This window comes from Chiloscyllium plagiosum, unplaced genomic scaffold (genome assembly GCF_037043375.1).
Source record: "Chiloscyllium plagiosum isolate Xiang-an unplaced genomic scaffold, Cpla_swu_hap1 HiC_scaffold_28, whole genome shotgun sequence".
Classification (NCBI taxonomy): Eukaryota; Metazoa; Chordata; class Chondrichthyes; order Orectolobiformes; family Hemiscylliidae; genus Chiloscyllium; species Chiloscyllium plagiosum.
This window is the reverse complement of record NW_028270166.1, coordinates 16,169,704-16,187,333: the sequence shown is the minus strand read 5'-3', so window position 1 is coordinate 16,187,333 and position 17,630 is coordinate 16,169,704. Positions and strand designations below refer to the sequence as shown.

The following is a 17,630-nucleotide window of genomic DNA, read 5'->3' as shown; positions in this document are numbered from 1 at the left end:
GATCTTCACTGGAACAGCCAATTAATGATCAGGTTAGTCACGTAAGCTCCCAAAGCTTGAGGGCCAGTTTGAAAGCAGCCACCATGGCAGGTATGTGAGAGGGAAGGCACCTCAAATTGGCAACATCCCCACTCCAACATTTTCAAATTTAGAGGAAAAAGTTGTTTTCATTTAAAAGAGTGAGTGGCCTTGGAGTCCCTTTCCCTCCTACCCAGAGATCCCAAGTGACTTTGACTGTGATTGCATGGCGGTTCCCATTGTTTAAGTGCCTGGTTGACTCTCTTGTAACAAGCTTGGGATTTTCTTTTTGTTTGAGCTCTCCTGGCTCTAGGAGTCATGCCAGGAACCCTCCATGCATTTGCGATTATCCAAATCCGGGAAAGTGGACCAGGATTGCTGCATTATGGGAGGTGTGGTGAGAAATCTTGACCCAGCAAAATCTAGCCAATGAAGGGAAAATCCTCATCCAATGCCCACACTATACTATAATAAAAGGCTTCTGGATGGGTATGTGAATAGGAAGGGTTTAGAGGGATATGGGCAAGTCCTGGCAAATGGCACTAGATTAGTTTGGGATATCTGGTTGGCATGAACGTGTTGGACCGAAGTCTCAGTCCTGTACATCGCTATGATTCTTTTAGATTTAGATTACTTATAATGTGGAAACAGGCTCTTCGGCCCAACAAGTTCACACTGACCCTCCGAAGCGTAACCCACCCAGACCCATTTTCCTACATTTACCCCTTCACCTAACACTACGGGCAATTTAGCATGGCCAATTCACCTAACCTGCACATTTTTGGATTGTGGGAGGAAACCGGAGCACCCGGAGGAAACCCACGCAGACAAGGGGAGAATGTGCAAACTCCACACAGAGATTCACCTGAGGCAGGAATTGAACCTGGATCTCTGGCACTGTGAGGCAGCAGTGCTAACTGCCGTGCCACTGTGCCGCCCACGATTCTATGAGTATTCTTCAGGGGAAGAAAAAGTCACATCATTGCCTGGACAATATAAAAGTTTGCAGAAAGAGATCAGTACAATGGACTAAACAAGTTAATAGTTAATGAGTTAATTATACATGGACACAAATTATAACATGTGCACAAATCTTTGAATGTGTGAAGATCGGTTAAGAAGCATAAAAAAGCATAAATGACCTTGGGCTTTAATAATAGGTGGACATGTGTACAAAGCAAGGAAATTATGACGAATCTTTATCAAGCATTGCTTCAACCTTAAAAGGAGTATGGTGACCAGGCTGGGTGTCACATTTTATGAAGGATGTGATGGTTTCAGAGAGGATGCAAAAACAGCTGGAAGAATGATTCCAGGGATCAGAGCCTTCAGTTACATGGATAGATTGGAAAAAATGAAATAGAAGTCGAGAAAATAGAGGTTTTCAAAACCATGAGAGCTCTGCACAGAGTAGATAGGGAGCAATGGACATTGATTGCAAGGTTGAGAGCTTGGGAGACAATCATTTAATGTGAATGGCAAAATAACCAATAATGACATATGGAAAAACCTTTTTGCCTGGTGAGTGGCTAGGCTTGAGAATGCACTGCCTCGGTGTGTGAAGGAGGCAGATTCACTAGTGGCCTTCAGATAGGAATTGGATAAACTCCTGAAGAGAGAAAGTTTGCAAATCCATGGGTGGGGGCAGAGGAGTGGGACTGGCTGAATTGTTTCTGCAGAGACCAGCACAGATGTGATGGGTTAAATAGCATGCAACAATTCTATGCTGCTAGACCAGTGAAGGCCTTTCTGTAGCGTGGTGTATGCATTAATGCAATACTAACAGCATGTATCTCCATCTTTTCCTTCCAGTTCCTCCGGTGAGGCCACGCCTTTCATCCTGTATCTCTCACTGGACTTCATTTTTGACACAAAGCATGATTTGTAATTGGGATTCAGGACCTGAAACATATCTAGAAACAAACTTCACACTATATATATCAGAGTGAGTAATCAGATTCAGATTTTACCATCGTTCTTTCAAAATTGGATGTTGATAACGAAACCTCTCAAACCCAAAGCAAAATCAACCATTCTCCATTCATGTTTATTTAACCTGAGGGTCAGAACGCCTCAGGTAAGGGGAGAGGTTGAGAATGACAATCCTTCTGGCGTGGAAATTGGAATCACACTAACTGGCTGTCCTGCCAACTGAGCTAACCATTCCCAGCTGGTTTGTGATGCAGAGTGATGCCAACAGCGTGGATTCAGATCCAGCACTGGCTGACGTTAGGTATAATGAAGGGCTCCTCCTCAACCTCTCCCCTTGGCTTCAGATGTGGTGACCCTTATTAAACCACCACCAGTCATCTCTCTCTAAAGAGAGAGCAGCCCTATGGTCTGGTTAAAAACATAGTCACTTCTAATACAAATTTAATTAATGATATGATGAAATTAATTGCTTTTAAATCATATTTTTGGATGTTTAGGTTTTTTTAAACAGATGAACCATACTTTTTCCATCATGGCAACTGTCACATTATCCTCAAACACTCACAGGTTAAGATTTAGATTAGATTCCCTACAGTGGAAACAGGCCCTTCAGCCGAACAACTCCACACCGATCCTCCGAGGAGTAACCCACCCAGACCCATTTCCCTTTGACTAATGCACCTCACTCTATGGGCAATTTAACATGGCCAATTCATCTGAACTGCACATCTTTGGACTGTGGGAGGAAACCCACGCAAACACAGGGAGAATGTGCAAACTCCACAAAGGCAGTCATCTGAGGCTGGAATCGAACCTGTGAGGCAGCAATGCTAACCACTGAGCCATCGTGCCGCCCTTAAAAAAATATAGAACGCTTCCCGAATTTGCATGTCTTCCTTGCGCAGGGACCATGCTAATTTTCTCTGTATCGTTCCAATTTTAGTATATGTGCTGTCGAAGCTATAGCATAAATGCAGATTATAGAGAGACAGTGGTGTAATGGTAAAGTCAGTGGAATTCCAAACTAATGTTCTTAGAACACACATTCAACCCTCCCCCCCCACCCCACCCCACCCCCAGACAACCACCTGATGCAGGAGCAGCGCTCCAAAAGCTAGTGTGCTTCCAATTAAACCTGTTGGACTATAACCTGGTGTTGTATGATCTTTAACTTTGTACACCCCAGTCCAACAGTGGCATCTCCAAATCATTATTATTTTAAATTCCAAAGGTGGCATTGCTTCTTCAGCAGATGTGAAGGAGAAAACAATCCGGGCAGCAGATGGTTTTCTAATTCTCTTGCTAGCAGTTGTTATCATAATTCCACCTGATACCTTGACAAATCCTTGCGGTCACACAGCAACCAAAAGAATACATAATTATAAGTTTAAATGCAAACTTCACAGTAATCTTTACCTGAATAAAACCAGTGTTGTAATCCTTCATACTGCTTTTAGCCATCGTCTAAGACTTCTGCAAGTGTTCCTTTCAATAACAGTTTAGTTTCTAATTGACAAAAGTTAACTCTTCTGTTGTAATAAGTACACAAAGTTACCAGTTCATCTTGGAAACAGATTATTCTAAAGGAGTGGATCCAGTCTGATGTTAATTTGTACCATAAATGTACATCATTGAGAATGTAAATGGAGAGAGATCAGGAAACATTAGAAAAATATTTGTAAGCACTTTGTCTCCATGTGTGGTCAGGGCCTGAATGTTATGTGCCTTAGCCAGGGAATCACATCTAACAGGTGGGTTTGAGCCTTAAGCTAAACTCAATAATATGAGAATTGATTGGTGCCCAGATCAGAATCCTGCCTGCGATATTTTAATAATTAAGGATTAGTTGAATTCTTTCAAAGCTAAGTTGCTCTCATAGATTACCCTGCCTGCACCTTAATACAAGTGGGGTGAGAAACTGATTTTTTAGAAGGATTGCAAGAAAGAGGGGGTAGTATCTTCAGGGGGTACACTTTGCACATCAGCAACATTTCCACAGAGGATGACATGTGGGCTTTAACCCAGCTTCCCCCTCCACCCATCTTTCATCTCCACCCCCACCCACTCGCTGACACCTGCTCACCCAATATCCCTGCCTTGCCTGGGTGAAGGGATCCATGTAGCCTCCATCCAGCCAATGCTTGTAGTGCTGGCAGTACCCATCGATGCCCCCAGGGTGTTAGGGTTGTGTGGCAGGTTTCTTATTGATCTGCCAGCTAGCTGCCAAGTTTCCTTCCTAGGCGGGGGAGTAGTCTCCTTTCCCCTTCTTAAATTCTTCCCCAGATCTTCAGTCAATGTTAACTCAGCACAGAACTACAGACTCATTATAATTCAATTAAATATTGTGCCATTTACAAATTCTTAGTATCTAATGAATGTAACAAATGGTTAGCTACTCTTTTTGGTCAGTACTCTCTCTTAGAAGTGCACCCTATCACTGCTACAATTTTATGAATGTGTATCTGTCATCTGGAGTGTCTTGGCTTTGTTAGCTGCCCCAGTCCTTCCCACTGGTACTAGTTGAGCTGCTGATACCACCTGGGGAAGGATGCCCACACAAAGTCTTCAGCAGTAGAGAGGTCAATCTTTATGAACAGTTAATAGGATTATTGCATATTCCCTGATAAATAGATAGGTTACACCTGAGATGGATGAGTGTCTCCTGTGATACAGCCAGAGTCAATTTCAAACTAAGTACCCATTACTCCTTGACAACATGCTATTAACATTAAGAACAATCACTGTAGTGAAGAGATGGAGGAAACCTTAACTCCACCCTCCCAAACAACTGCCCATCACAAGTTGCCAAGTCATCAGGCCTCTGAAAGCAGGGTGGTGGAAGAGAGACCTGGATGTATGGGCCTATGTATAGGAGTGTCAATGGAGTGGAGGGGGAAACTGTTTAATTAAATTGTAAAGCAACTAACCATTTAACTAGGTTTTACAAGACAGAAACCACACCTGCAAGATTGGCCTATTAAGGCATGCCCACTTTTAAACCAATCTCCAATGATTTAAAGAGCACTCAGAGCTCCACAGTAGCCATCGCTACCTCAGAGCTTGTGACATCAAAATGTCAGCTGATGACCACATTTAGCATTGCCCCTCATAGTTTAGGAAGCCTGGCCTTAGCTTCTCCCAGGAATAATCCTATATATCATGATAGGCAGAGCTTATCTTGTGATGTCAAGTCTAACTGCCTTATATAACATTCCCCACATCTCTATTTTTAAACCTGCCTCCACAATAACTTTGTTCATCTTTTGTAGCAAACATTTTCATTGTTTCAATTACCCTTTAGTTCCTTATCACTCCATTTTATCCATTTACGAACTTTCTTCATTTGCTCAAGTTGCAAAAATTCCTTGTTATTGATGAGGGCAGAGCGGTAGATGTGATCTATATGGACTTCAGTAAGATGTTTGACAAGGTTCCCCATGGAAGACTGATTAGTAAGGTTAGATCGCAATGAATACAGGGAGAACAAGCCATTTGGATACAGAACTGGCTCAAAGGTAGAAGTCAGAGGGCGGTGGTGGAGGGTTGTTTTTCAGACTGGAGGCCTGTAACCAGTGAAGTGCCACAAGGATCTGTGCTGGGTCCTCTACTGTTTGTCATTTACATAAATGATTTGGATGCGAGCATAAGAGGTACAGTTAGTAAGTTTGCAGATGACACCAAAATTGGAGGTGTAGTGGACAGTGAAGAGGGTTACCTCAGATTACAACAGGACCTTCACCTGGTCGGCCAATGGGCTGAGAAGTGGTAGATGGAGTTTAATTCAGATAAATGCGAGGTGCTGCATTTTTGGGAAAGCAATTCGTAGCAGGATCTATATGCTTAATGGTAAGGTCCTAGGGAGTGTTGCTGAACAAAGAGACCTTAGAGTGCAGATTCATAGCTCCTTGAAAATGGAGTCGCAGGTAGATAGGATAGTGAAGGTATGCTTTCCTTTATTGGTCAGAGTATTGAGTACAGGAGTTGGGAGGTCATGTTGCGATTGTACAGGACATTGGTTAGGCCACTGTTGGAATATTGCATGCAATTCTGGTCTCCTTCCTATCGGAAAGATGTTGTGAAACTTGAAAGGGTTCAGAAAAGATTTACAAAGATGTTGCCAGGGTTGGAGGATTTGAGCTATGGGGAGAGGCTGAACAGGCTGGGGCTGTTTTACCTGGAGCTTCGGAGGCTGAGAGGTGACCATATAGAGGTTTACGAAATTATGAGGGGCTTGGATAGGGTAAACAGGCAAAGTCTTTTCCCTGGGGTCAGGGAGTCCAGAACCAGAGGGCATAGGTTTAGGGTGAGAGGGGAAAGATATAAAAGAAACCTAAGGGGCAACTTTTTCACACAGAGGGTGGTACATGTATGGAATGAGCTGCCAGAGGAAGTGGTGGAGGCTGGTACAATTGCAACATTTAAACGGCATCTGGATGGGTATATGAATAGGAAGGGTTTGGAGGTATATGGGCTGGGTGCTGGCAGGTGGGAGTAGATTGGGTTGGGATATCTGGTCGGCATGGACGGGTTGGACCGAAGGGTCTGTTTCCATGCAGTACATCTCTATGACTCTATGACTCTAAATTATTAAAGATTGAAGGAATAAAGAAACACTGAAGGAGCTGAGGACTTCCACGATTTTGGGATGGGAAAGGATGGGTTTGATGAGGTGACGGGACAAGAAACCTTGATTTCAACATGGTGAAGATGTAGATGAGAGAAGCTACAGACAGCACAGTTTTTTGGAGCTTAAAAGAAAAAGCAGTAAGGAATATCAGGAACATAGATGTTAATGATTTCTAAAAGGTAAAGATAAGAAAGATTGCAATTGAAGAAAAAGATTTAAGTTGAACAATGTCAGGAGGGTCACCTACGAGGCAATTATCTTTTACTTGTATTTTTTTAAGGAGTGCAATGAAGGTGTGAGACAATTAGCTATAAATTTACAATGATTCGCTCCAATTGAAGCTAAACAACATAAAATTATCTTGCTTACTAATTTTTTGCACTGATTAGACAGACAGTACACATCACCTAAGGAGTAGGTTTTCATAGCATCTCCCACCTGTCTGCCATTTACCTTTGGTGGAATGTTTTGGCCATATTTTCCATCAGAATAAAACACCACAAAAGCTTTGAAAAAAATTACGACTTTATTCTATGGAAGTTATATCTTGTAATCCTGTGAATTTAGTGCAGCAGCTTTCAGTGACACTGGAGGTCATGTCCAAGTCACAATTTAATGGCCTTGGAGTAGAACTTGGAGGTGAGTAGTGTCCTCATATATCTGCTGGCCTTGTTCTACCAAGTCGTGAATGTTATGGGCTTTGGTGGTGATGCCAAAGAAGTCTTAGTGACTTGCTGCAGTATATCCTGTACATTGCATTAGAATGCGACCATCAATTATGGATGTCAAAGCCCTTGAATTAGATGGCAAACAAACAACTTTTTTTTAACCTGAACAGTGCACAGTCTCTTGAGTGTGACACATGAAGGTTTGTGACTTGGGGAGTTAGGCAGTGAACTGCTTTCCACAGATTCCATACCCTGTAATCTGTTTTAATGGCTGTTGCTTTTAATGTAGCTTGTTCAGTTTTGTGTGCATACTTAGTGCATATGTCTGGACTTTAATCTAAAGTGTTTGATTTCTTTTCTGTTTCAGAATGATTGGGAACTGCAGTGTAAGATATTTAGACCCAAGGAATTGTACTACAAACAAGACCAAAAATTCATGTATGGTTCTTGTTTCAAATTTGGCTTCTTACCATGACATCTGGGTGACTGCTACAAATGAGTTTGGCTCAGAGACATCCAGCCACATGTGTCTTGATGGCATGCTAATAGGTAATAACAGAGATGGTTCATCAGGCATTAACTGGTGTTAAATGATAATTGTTAATTATTTTTATTAACTTTTGACAAGAACAGATATTTTGGTTTATGTCAGATTCAATAGAATGCATTACATTAAAAAACAGCTAATTCACTCTGGAATTGAGAGTGCATTATAGTTTAGTTCTGTACGTTTGCTGAAAATAAATTAATATTGCAAAGTAAATTAATCTTGAGCTATATTAGATTTTCAACTAATAAAAACTAAATTGCAAAACTTTTATTGAAGACTAAATTGCAAAATTGAAGACTAAATTGTAAAACAGGGCAGGCAGTAACCTAGTGGTATTATCGCTGGACTCTGAATCCAGAAAGGCGAAAGTGAGGACTGTAGATGCTGGAGATTAGAGTCGAGAGTGTGGTGCTGGAAATGCACAGCAGGTCAGGCAACATCCGAGGAGCAGGACAATCGACATTTCGGGCAAAAACCCTTCATCAGAAATGAGGCTGGGAACCTCGGGGGTGGAGAGATAAATGGGAGCGGTGGGGCTGGGGGGAAGGTAGCTGAGAGTGCAATAGGTGGATAGAGGTGGGGGTAAGGGTGATAGGTCGGAGGGCAGGGTGGAGTGGATAGGTGGGAAGGGAGATGGACAGGTGGGACAGGTCATGAGGGTGGTGCTGAGCTGGAAGATTGGAACTGGAATAAGATGGGGGGAGGGGAAATGAGGAAGCTGGTGAAATCCACATTGATGCCATGCAGTTGGAAGGTCCCGAAGCAGAAGATGAGGTGTTCTTCCTCCAGGCATCGGGTGGTTAAGGAGTGGCGATGGAGGAGGCCCAGGACCTGCATGTCCTCGGCAGAGTGGGAGGAAAAGTTGAAGTGTTCGGCCACGGGGCGTTGGGGTTGGTTGGTGCGGTGTCCCGGAGATGGTCTCTGAAGCATTCTGCAAGTGAGCATCCTGTCTTCCCAATGTAGAGGAGACCGCATCGGGAGCAACAGATACAGTAAATGACATGTGTGGAAGTGCAGGTGAAACTTTGAATGTGGAAGGCTCCTTTGGGGTCTTGGGCAGAGGTGAGGGGGGAGGTGTGGGCGCAGGTTTTGCAATTCCTGCAGTGGCAGGGGAGGGTGCCGGGAGGGAAGGGTGGGATGTTGGGCGTTGTGTACCTGACGAGGCAGTCGTGAGGAAACGGTCCTTATGGAAAGCGACCTGACGAGGCAGTTGTGGAGGGAACAGTCTTTACCAGCTAATATTCTCGGGACTTGGATTCAAATCCCACCACGGCAGATGGTCGAATTTGAATTCAATAAAGAATCTGGAATTAAGAGTCCACTGATGACTATGAAACCATTGCTGATAGTTGGAAAAACCCATCTGGGTCCCTAATGTCCTATAGGGAAGGAAACTGCCATCCTTAACAGGTCTGGCCTCCATGTGACTCCAGACCCACAGCAATGTGGTTGACTCTTACCTGTTCTCTGGGAAATTAGGAATGGGCAATAAATGCTAGTCTAACCAGAGATGCCCATGTTCCATGAGTGAATTTTTAAAAAATGTTTATTCTACAATCAGAAATCAGTAGCTTCATTACAGTACTGCTTTTATTAGAAGTGATTCTTTAATATGCTACATTTGTTGGTTTTAAAGTGTTAGGAAATAAGAAATAAGCATGGGAGTGAGCCACATGTCTCTTCAGCAAGATGACTTTCCTAAATGTTTGCGATGGGTAAATCTGGAATTATGTTGGCCTCACATGAAAGCCCATCTAACGAACTGAAAGCTAGTTGCACTGATCTGCTGACTAGAACAAAAGCAAAGCAAACAGGCTGGTCGCTTGGTGGAAAAATACAGCTCACTTCCAGTTCGTGTTTAATTCAATGAGCGGTGCTAACATCAACTTCATGTGACACCTGTTGTTGGTTTTATAATCTACTGTTGTATGCTGTTGTACTGTTATAGCAGTGCACTACAGCAACTTTACATTTATTATTATAATATGTTTTTAACAGCTAAATAAATTATAATAACTAATATTTTCTAACTAGTTATCCCATATTAAGTGTCAACAAGTTTCTAATAAGGGTTGGCTTTGAATCCATAATGTCAGGAGAGTGAATGGTCTGTGTTAGTCCATTATAGACAGATCTCATCATTCCCTAGAAAAAGGAAATTTTCTTATTGAAGTTGATCTTAAGTCACATTTGCTGTAATAAAATAAATTGAACAATATCTGGTCTGATAAAAGCAAAATAATGTGGATGCTGGAAACCTGAAGCAAAAAGCAGGAAGTGCTGGAGAAATTCAGTAGATCTGGCAGCATCTGTGGATAGAGATTTTGAGTCTGGTATGACTATTCGACTGAATATCTGATCTGAGCCAGTGTTTGAGGCATTCATGTTCCGTTCTTATTGATTACTGTGTTAAAGCATTTATGGCACAGAATAGAAACAGTATGAATTGAAGTCAATTGGAGAAAGTTAGTTAAAGTTAGTTATTGGATTCATAATAGAATATCATGAAGAAAGATAATGAGCAACATAAATAAGTTATGGCACCATTTGTAATTAGCGTTATGGGAAATGGGGATAAGGTAGAAGGATTGTGTTGCGATACAAAATCAACAATCAGCTTACTGCATGGTAGAGCAGACTTGTAAGGCCCCATTGGCCTATAGCTGTCCCTCTTTCATATGTTCTTCTCTCTCTCCTGTCTCTCTCGCTCTCTCATACTTCAAGTGTCATGGCTTGAAAGAGAATTCTAACAATGGACTTTTGTGTTGGTCCTTGGTTCTGTTTGGCAATTACTGCAGTGTGGCATCCGAGTAACAGAAGAGTCAATGCTTCAGGCGTCAACTCTCCTGCTCCTTGGATGCTGCCTGACCTGCAGTGCTTTTCTAGCATTGCACTTTAATGACTCTGACTCTCCAGCATCTGCAGTCTTCACTTTCTCCAAGTTACTTCAGAGGGGTTTACCATTGCCTTCTGCACACAGCTGACCAGTGGTCTCTTCTGTTCTTGCTACCTAACGTTGCTTAGTGTTGGGAAGATCTACAAGTTGATCTGCTTAGCCTCATTATGAACACACTTTCCATGGCCATCAAGACCTGGAGTGGAATTTGAACACAGAGGCAGCAGCACTACTACAATGCAAAACCTCACATGTTCTTAGAACCATTACGTCATAAGTCGAAAGAATAACACTCAAAGTCATAAACTGGACAAACTTTTAATGGATGCTGTTTCTCATTCTTCTTGCACATGCTATCTGTCTTGTTGACATATTTTCAAGATGGATGCTTGAATCTCTTTGCTCTCTTGCACTGTTTCTATCCATGACATCACTGTCACTGTCTGAATCTCCAAAAATGCTGACTTCAGCATCACCAACAAGCACTGGCACTTTCTCATTGTTGTTTCCATTTGTGGAAACTATTGTTTTTTATTTGTATCCTCATCGTCTGCATCTCCTGCAACTCAACTCACAGTTGCACTGCTTTCACCTCCTTTTTCCTTTATATGGTTTGCTAGGCTTCCCTCTCCACCCAGCTTTACTTCTGCAATATGGATTTCTCCCCTCAATTTGTCTATACCTCTCCCTTGACAGAGCAGCAGGCTTTGTCTGTAGTTCACCAAGTTGCCTCATCTGAAAGATTGCCTCCGAGACTCCTGCTGTTTACAGTTAGATAGACCTAGATTCTGTCATACTACTTAGTTAACCTCAGCTTCTGTTGTACTGAGAGCAAATGTGGGGCTGTGCAATTGTCCATGCATAGTCTGTAATGCAGCTGGTATTTTCAAAGGGTCATCCAACATTAAGTGATCTACACTATTCAGTAATTTTCCCCTCAACGTATGTAACCTGCAAGATTGGATCACCTGATCCATTTCTTGATTATTCCATTATTTTTCTGTGTTTTAAGATGGCGCCAGAGAGTGGCGACACTATAGTACAACACTTGTCACTGTATTTTTTGTAACAAGATACACACGACAATAAATAAAACAAATGTATATTCATCCATCTGATTCCTGTCTCCATCAAATCACAGATTAACTTCTGTTTGCTTCCTCCTTCTATTTCACTTCATGGAAAATTATGCCTTTTGAGTAAGGCAACACCATGTAATGGTCTTCTAAATCGTTCACTGCACATTCACAATCCACCTTTGTCTAGTGTTAGGCAACTCCGCACTGAATCTTCCTCACTGAAGCACTGCATTAAGCAGCAATAAGTCCCATCACTGTTCTTTGAGCTACTGTCAGCACATCTAAAAACAAACCACAGATGTTTCAAACTCCACCTGACAGTACTGGGATCACACAAACGATCAAATGGCTCAGTTCCGCAGATGACAAGTTTATTAAAAACCGTGACACAATCCTATTGTTTCCCTGTGTTCTCTTCTTTAATTTTGCCCTCATCACCAACGTCACATCTCAGGTTGAAAGAACCCCACTCAAATTCACAAGTTTAATAACCTTTTTGATGGGGATGCTTTTCAACCTTCTTGCATGTGCAGAGCACTCCTTATTGCACTGTATCTGAGTATGATAAGATATCTAATACTCAGGTAATCATCAAGACAGGCACTAATGCAAAACAACACACAAAATAACCAAAAGAACTGCAGGTGCTGAAAATGACACACAAAAACAGAAATTGATGGAGAAACTCAGCAGTTTCAACAGTACCCTTGGAGAGAGAATGTTTCAGGTCCAGTGACCCTTCTTCAGAAAGTGGCTGACATTGTTGAAAGGCCATCAGATTGGATACCTGGCAGTGCTGTTTTGAAATTAACAATCATGTATGCTGAGCTAAGGGTTTGCTCTATCATGAAGTGCAGCAAGACTATAAACACTTCCATTATGAATATATGTTCAGCTGTGCTGCATTTACATAGAGAGGAAAATTCACCTAATATCAGAGATCAACTCCATAGGGCTGTTTATCTGAAATGCACTTCCCTGCAGTGAACTAATACTATAAAATGGTAAGTGCAAAATTACTCACATATTGGAAAACTGTAAACATGAGCCCGATTGATTGGCCATTAAATGTACTGGCCCAAAGTAAAGCTGGAATTTTCCAATGTGATCTCTGAAATAGCAACATCCCACTACAAGAACAAACATTCTGAAAATTGTTCCTTCCATTGGGTAATGTATTATTTGAATGGCAATGAAGTTAAAATTGACAATGGAGATGTAACATTGAGAGTAACTTTACCAGAACTGATACTCAATTAACAATCAGTATATTTCACCTAAACAATTAATACATAAATTTAATATTAATTACTTATGTAATCCAGTATAGACTAAGTACATGCCTTGTACATAAATATCATTCTAGAGTTTGAGAGTGATGTAAGCGTTAAATAGAAATGTTTAACCTCAGGCTCCTTGCCATGTTTACCCTGGATGCCGAACATCAGCATTTAATCCTACTACAAGTTGTGAAAATGAAAATATTTAACGTTACCCACAATGATGCTTCCCTTGTATTGAGTACAACAGGGGTAGAAGTGGCCTTAGTGGCCATACAGAAAAGGCTGTTGGGAGCAGCAACTCATTTCACGTGCCCAATACTCTCTTTTAATTAATGTCAGAATGAATAAAAATTGGCCTATTGTCAAACAGACTGCCAGTTAATGCTGCCACCCAAGAAAAATTTCACCTCCAACATTATAAAGGCAAGTGGTGGAGCCGTGGCTTTGACAATTTGATCAACCTTCTCCATAATACTATAAAAATAATTTTCAACATGTGTTGATGTGTAAGGATGCAAAGTAATAAAAGCTCTGTTTATTTCACAGTAAAGTTCAAAGCTCCTCGAATAATTGCAGTGAAGCCAGACACACAGCAAAATGATTGTTTACTTGGACAATGGGAGATGCCATTTGAAATGGTTACTCACAGTAAAGCTGCTTTTGAAATCCAATACAAACCACTGGATGAAGACAAATGGACTCGGGTGACTATCCGTATTAAATGGCAATGTTTTAATTATTCTGATTGAAACTACAATTAACAAATCAATTAAATGTTACAACGCAGATCAGTATTAGTCATTCATAAGAATACCCCTGTGAGACCTAAAAAAAGAAATCTGAGATGTCCATTAAGTAAGCATTGTGTTTATTAAGATTTCAGTTTGTTTCAAAATATTTGTTTCTGTTAAAACTGGCATTTGGATATAAACTTAAACACCTCCCTTCAATAAGAGCATTCAATCCAAAACAGATTTAGTTGTTTCACAATATTTATAAATTAGAACCAACCACCTTTTTTTCTGGCTACAGCAAAGGAGGTTGAACATGAAAATTATCTCAAAACACCTCAATAGCAGATTTCCATAAGGTGAAAAAAATATTCTTTTACATATTATATTGGATGATATCCATTTTATAATGACAAAACATTATTGTAAATAGAGCATAAGGAAATATGGAAACAGAAAAAGCCTTGTTAACCAGTTCTTCTGACAAGAATAATTAGATTTTATAAGTAGCATTTAGTGGCTAGTAGTACAGAACTTGAGCTTTTGGTCTCATACTGTTCAGGACTGACACAAGAATATGAAGTTTCAAAAGGAACAGCAGTTTATGCAGGATAAGAGAAAGGATGCTGATTATTTGCAGAGTGGACTCTGATCGATCAGGTGCACCATGGAATTGTTATCCCTTAAGCTCTGTTGGTATATTTGGTCAGTTGGCTAGTGTGGATTGAACTGATGCCAAATCACAAGATTTGATCCCCATTCCAGCTGGAGTGAATTCGGGACCTGACTGCTTGTATTGGTAGAATTTGCACTGTCGGATATGCTTTCAGGGGGAGAATTCAAGAATCAATAAGAAACAAGACTAATTGTCACTGATTTTGATTTGGGCTGTTGGGGCTGGTCATTCCACAGATGCAATCTGCTGTATATCATGACAGTAGACACGTGACTTTGCAAGAAGACCATATTCTTCTAGTTGACATGTATCTGGCAGTTGTTGAGTTGTCTGTGGATCTCTCAACCGAGTCATGATCTAATGCTGGCACCAAGTGTTCCAGCAGTCTGCCAACACATCAAAGTCGATGTGAAAACAGTAATTCCAGCCAAGACTCTCACCATTATTCAATCATGGAAAATGTAGGAGAAGGAGCCGCCAAAATAGCTCTGAAGCACTGAGAAAATAGCTTTGAATTTAATAAATCATTGTAATTAAGATGTAATTACTTAATGGCAGATCGTTAGCTATTTCATCCTCCTTGTGTTGTGGGTACACAATGTTAGGAAGAGGAAACAAAAACAAAAATTGCTGGAGAAATTCAGCAGGTCTGGCTGCATCTGTGGAGAGAAAGCAGAGTCGATGTTTCAGTTCTGAAGAAGGGTCACTAGACCCAAAATGTTAACTCTGCTTTCTCTCCACAGATGCTGCCAGACCTGCTGAATATCCCCAGCAGTTTTTGTTTTTGTTTCAGATTTGCAGGATCCACAGTTCTTTGCTTCTTGTCAGGAAGAGTAGAATTCCACTTGTAAATGTGAATTATAAGGAGTCCATATTCAATTCTGCAGTTACAACAGGTATCTACAATCCATCATCATGATTCTAAAGGAGAATTGATAAAAATGTGACATTCATCCCATGATAAATGGCAGTATTGACAAGATCATGGATAGTCACAGGATGCATAAAGCTTCTAGGGACATTATTGCCATGTTAGATACCTCTTGGAAGATATTATGGAGCATTCCACTTATATGTTGAATTCCTTTCAGTTTCTCACACCACTAAAAATGAATCAGAATCCCTCCAGTGCAGAAAGAGGCCACTGACCCATCAAGTCCTTGCTGACCTTTCATAGGACATCCCACCCAAACCCAGCACCTACCTAATCCCTGTATCCCTTCATAGCTAATCCAGCTAGCCAGCACATCCTGGATACTACAGATAATTTAGCATGAAATTATCCACCTAACCTGCACATCTTTGGACGGTTGGAGGAAATCAGAGCACCTAGTGGAAAACCACACAGACCCAGGGGGAATGTGCAAACTCCACACAGTCACCCAAGGCTGGAACCAAAGCCAGATCCCTAGTGCCGTGAGGCATCGGTGCTAACCAGTGAGCCACTGTGCTACCCTTATTACTTCTGTTCAAATACTTTGATTCAAATCAAAAGCAATGCTTATGAGAAAGTTTTTTTTATCACAAACACAACACAAAATCGAGTCAGAAAAATTATTTTCTTGAATAAAATGGGGCAGTTTGAGTAGTTATTTTAATCAGTGTGTCCCACGGTAATTTTATGCTTTAAACTGGATGTTGTTGCAGATCTCTGTGCTGAAATGTTTAGCCAATTTATAACGAGAAAAGATATTAATGTTTATTACTTTCACTTCTCTGGTATCTCTGGCCCATTTATATGCTATGGCCAAGAGAGTTGGCATCAATTTGTTTACCAGGCTTTGGTCTGTGTTGACCATAATCAGCTTTTGTTTACAACTGAATTCAAGGAAAGAAAGGTAATTAATTTGTACTCAACCTCTCCACACAAATGCATGTCCCAAATGATGCATTTACTTTACTGCCAATACAATAGGACATTAATGTCCTACTTTGTCTGGTTGAAATGGACGATAATAGGGTAGGGGAATGGGTCTGGTGGGTTACTCTTTGGTGTGGACTTGTTGGGCCAAAGGGCCTGTTTCCACGCTGTAGGGATTCTATATGATTCTTTGATTCTATAAATGTTCATGCTTTCCTATGCTTCTAAGAATATGGCAATGCGTGATTATTGCCTTTCAGAATCTAATTTTAACTTCCCAGAAACACGTGTGATATCTGATTTGGACAAAAAAAGTACTGGTTACATAATTCATATAAGCTTGTTAACCGATAAAGATTTTCACTGAGAACAGTCACAACTATGGGTTGCCTCTCTAACTCACATATTATTTTGGTTTAGTCAATAAGCCAGATCACGACAGCACAATCAAATCCTGGCTATTGTAAATTTAGCAGGACTGAGTAGTTAATCTAAAGCCCTATTCTTTCTCCCACAGGTTCCTTTAACAGTAATAAATAGTACATTCTTCAAACTGTGCAATCTCCTACCTTATACTGAGTACCAGCTGAAGATTCGTTGTAAGCAGAAAACTGAGATTAGTCCGTGGAGTGAATGGAGTAATGAAAATACAGGCATTACATCAGAATGCGGTCTGTACAAAAATGCTTCCAGCTGCTACAATTGCTTTGAATTATATTCTTTAACCCCAGATTACAAGACTTGAAGGAATTGTACACTGTGTGGAGGTCAATACAGAACTTCATAAGACATTGACAAGTTGGGGGAGTGGGCAGGTAGTTGACAGATAAAATTCAATGTGGAGAAGTGTGAGATGTTGCACTTTGGTACAAATGACATGGTAAGACAGTATAAAATAAACGGTAATGTTCTTAGGGGTGTGCAGAAACAGAGAGACCTGGGTGATATTTACGTAAATCACTAAAGGTGAAGGGGCAACTATAGAGAACCACCAACGTACAGTATTCTAGGCTTCATAAATAGGGACATAGAGTACAAGAGGTTAAGCTGAACCTACATGATACACAGATGAGAGCTCAGCTGGAATATTGTTTACAGTTCTGGAGCCACATTTTATGAATTATTTAGTGAATGCCTTGGAGAGAGCACTGAAGATGTTTACAAGGGTGATTTCAGGGAAGAGAGACTTTAATTATGAGGATGGATTGGAGAAGTTGAGACTGTTTTCCTTGAAGAGGAGTAGGCTGACAGGAGATTTGATGGAAGTCTTCAAAATCACGAGGTGTCTGGAGAGACTAGATAGGAAGAA

General features: G+C 40.9%; 1 protein-coding gene and 1 non-coding gene across 4 annotated transcripts in view; one reads left to right on the top strand and one right to left on the bottom strand.

Moving 5' to 3' along the window:
* The window catches only part of LOC122565377 (interleukin-6 receptor subunit beta-like), a 111,681-nt gene that overhangs the window by 70,294 nt on the left and 23,757 nt on the right, over positions 1-17,630 (top strand). For all 3 annotated transcript variants that reach the window (XM_087976014.1, XM_087976013.1, XM_043721289.2), the window contains 4 exons: positions 1,831-1,963; positions 7,613-7,794; positions 13,600-13,757; positions 16,839-16,992. In XM_087976014.1, coding sequence (XP_087832140.1) covers positions 1,831-1,963; positions 7,613-7,794; positions 13,600-13,757; positions 16,839-16,992 — 627 coding nt within the window. The remainder of the gene's footprint in view (positions 1-1,830; positions 1,964-7,612; positions 7,795-13,599; positions 13,758-16,838; positions 16,993-17,630) is intronic.
* Positions 2,811-2,919, bottom strand: LOC122539225 (U6 spliceosomal RNA). The gene has a single exon (XR_006309004.1). It is a non-coding gene; the product is annotated as a U6 spliceosomal RNA (small nuclear RNA).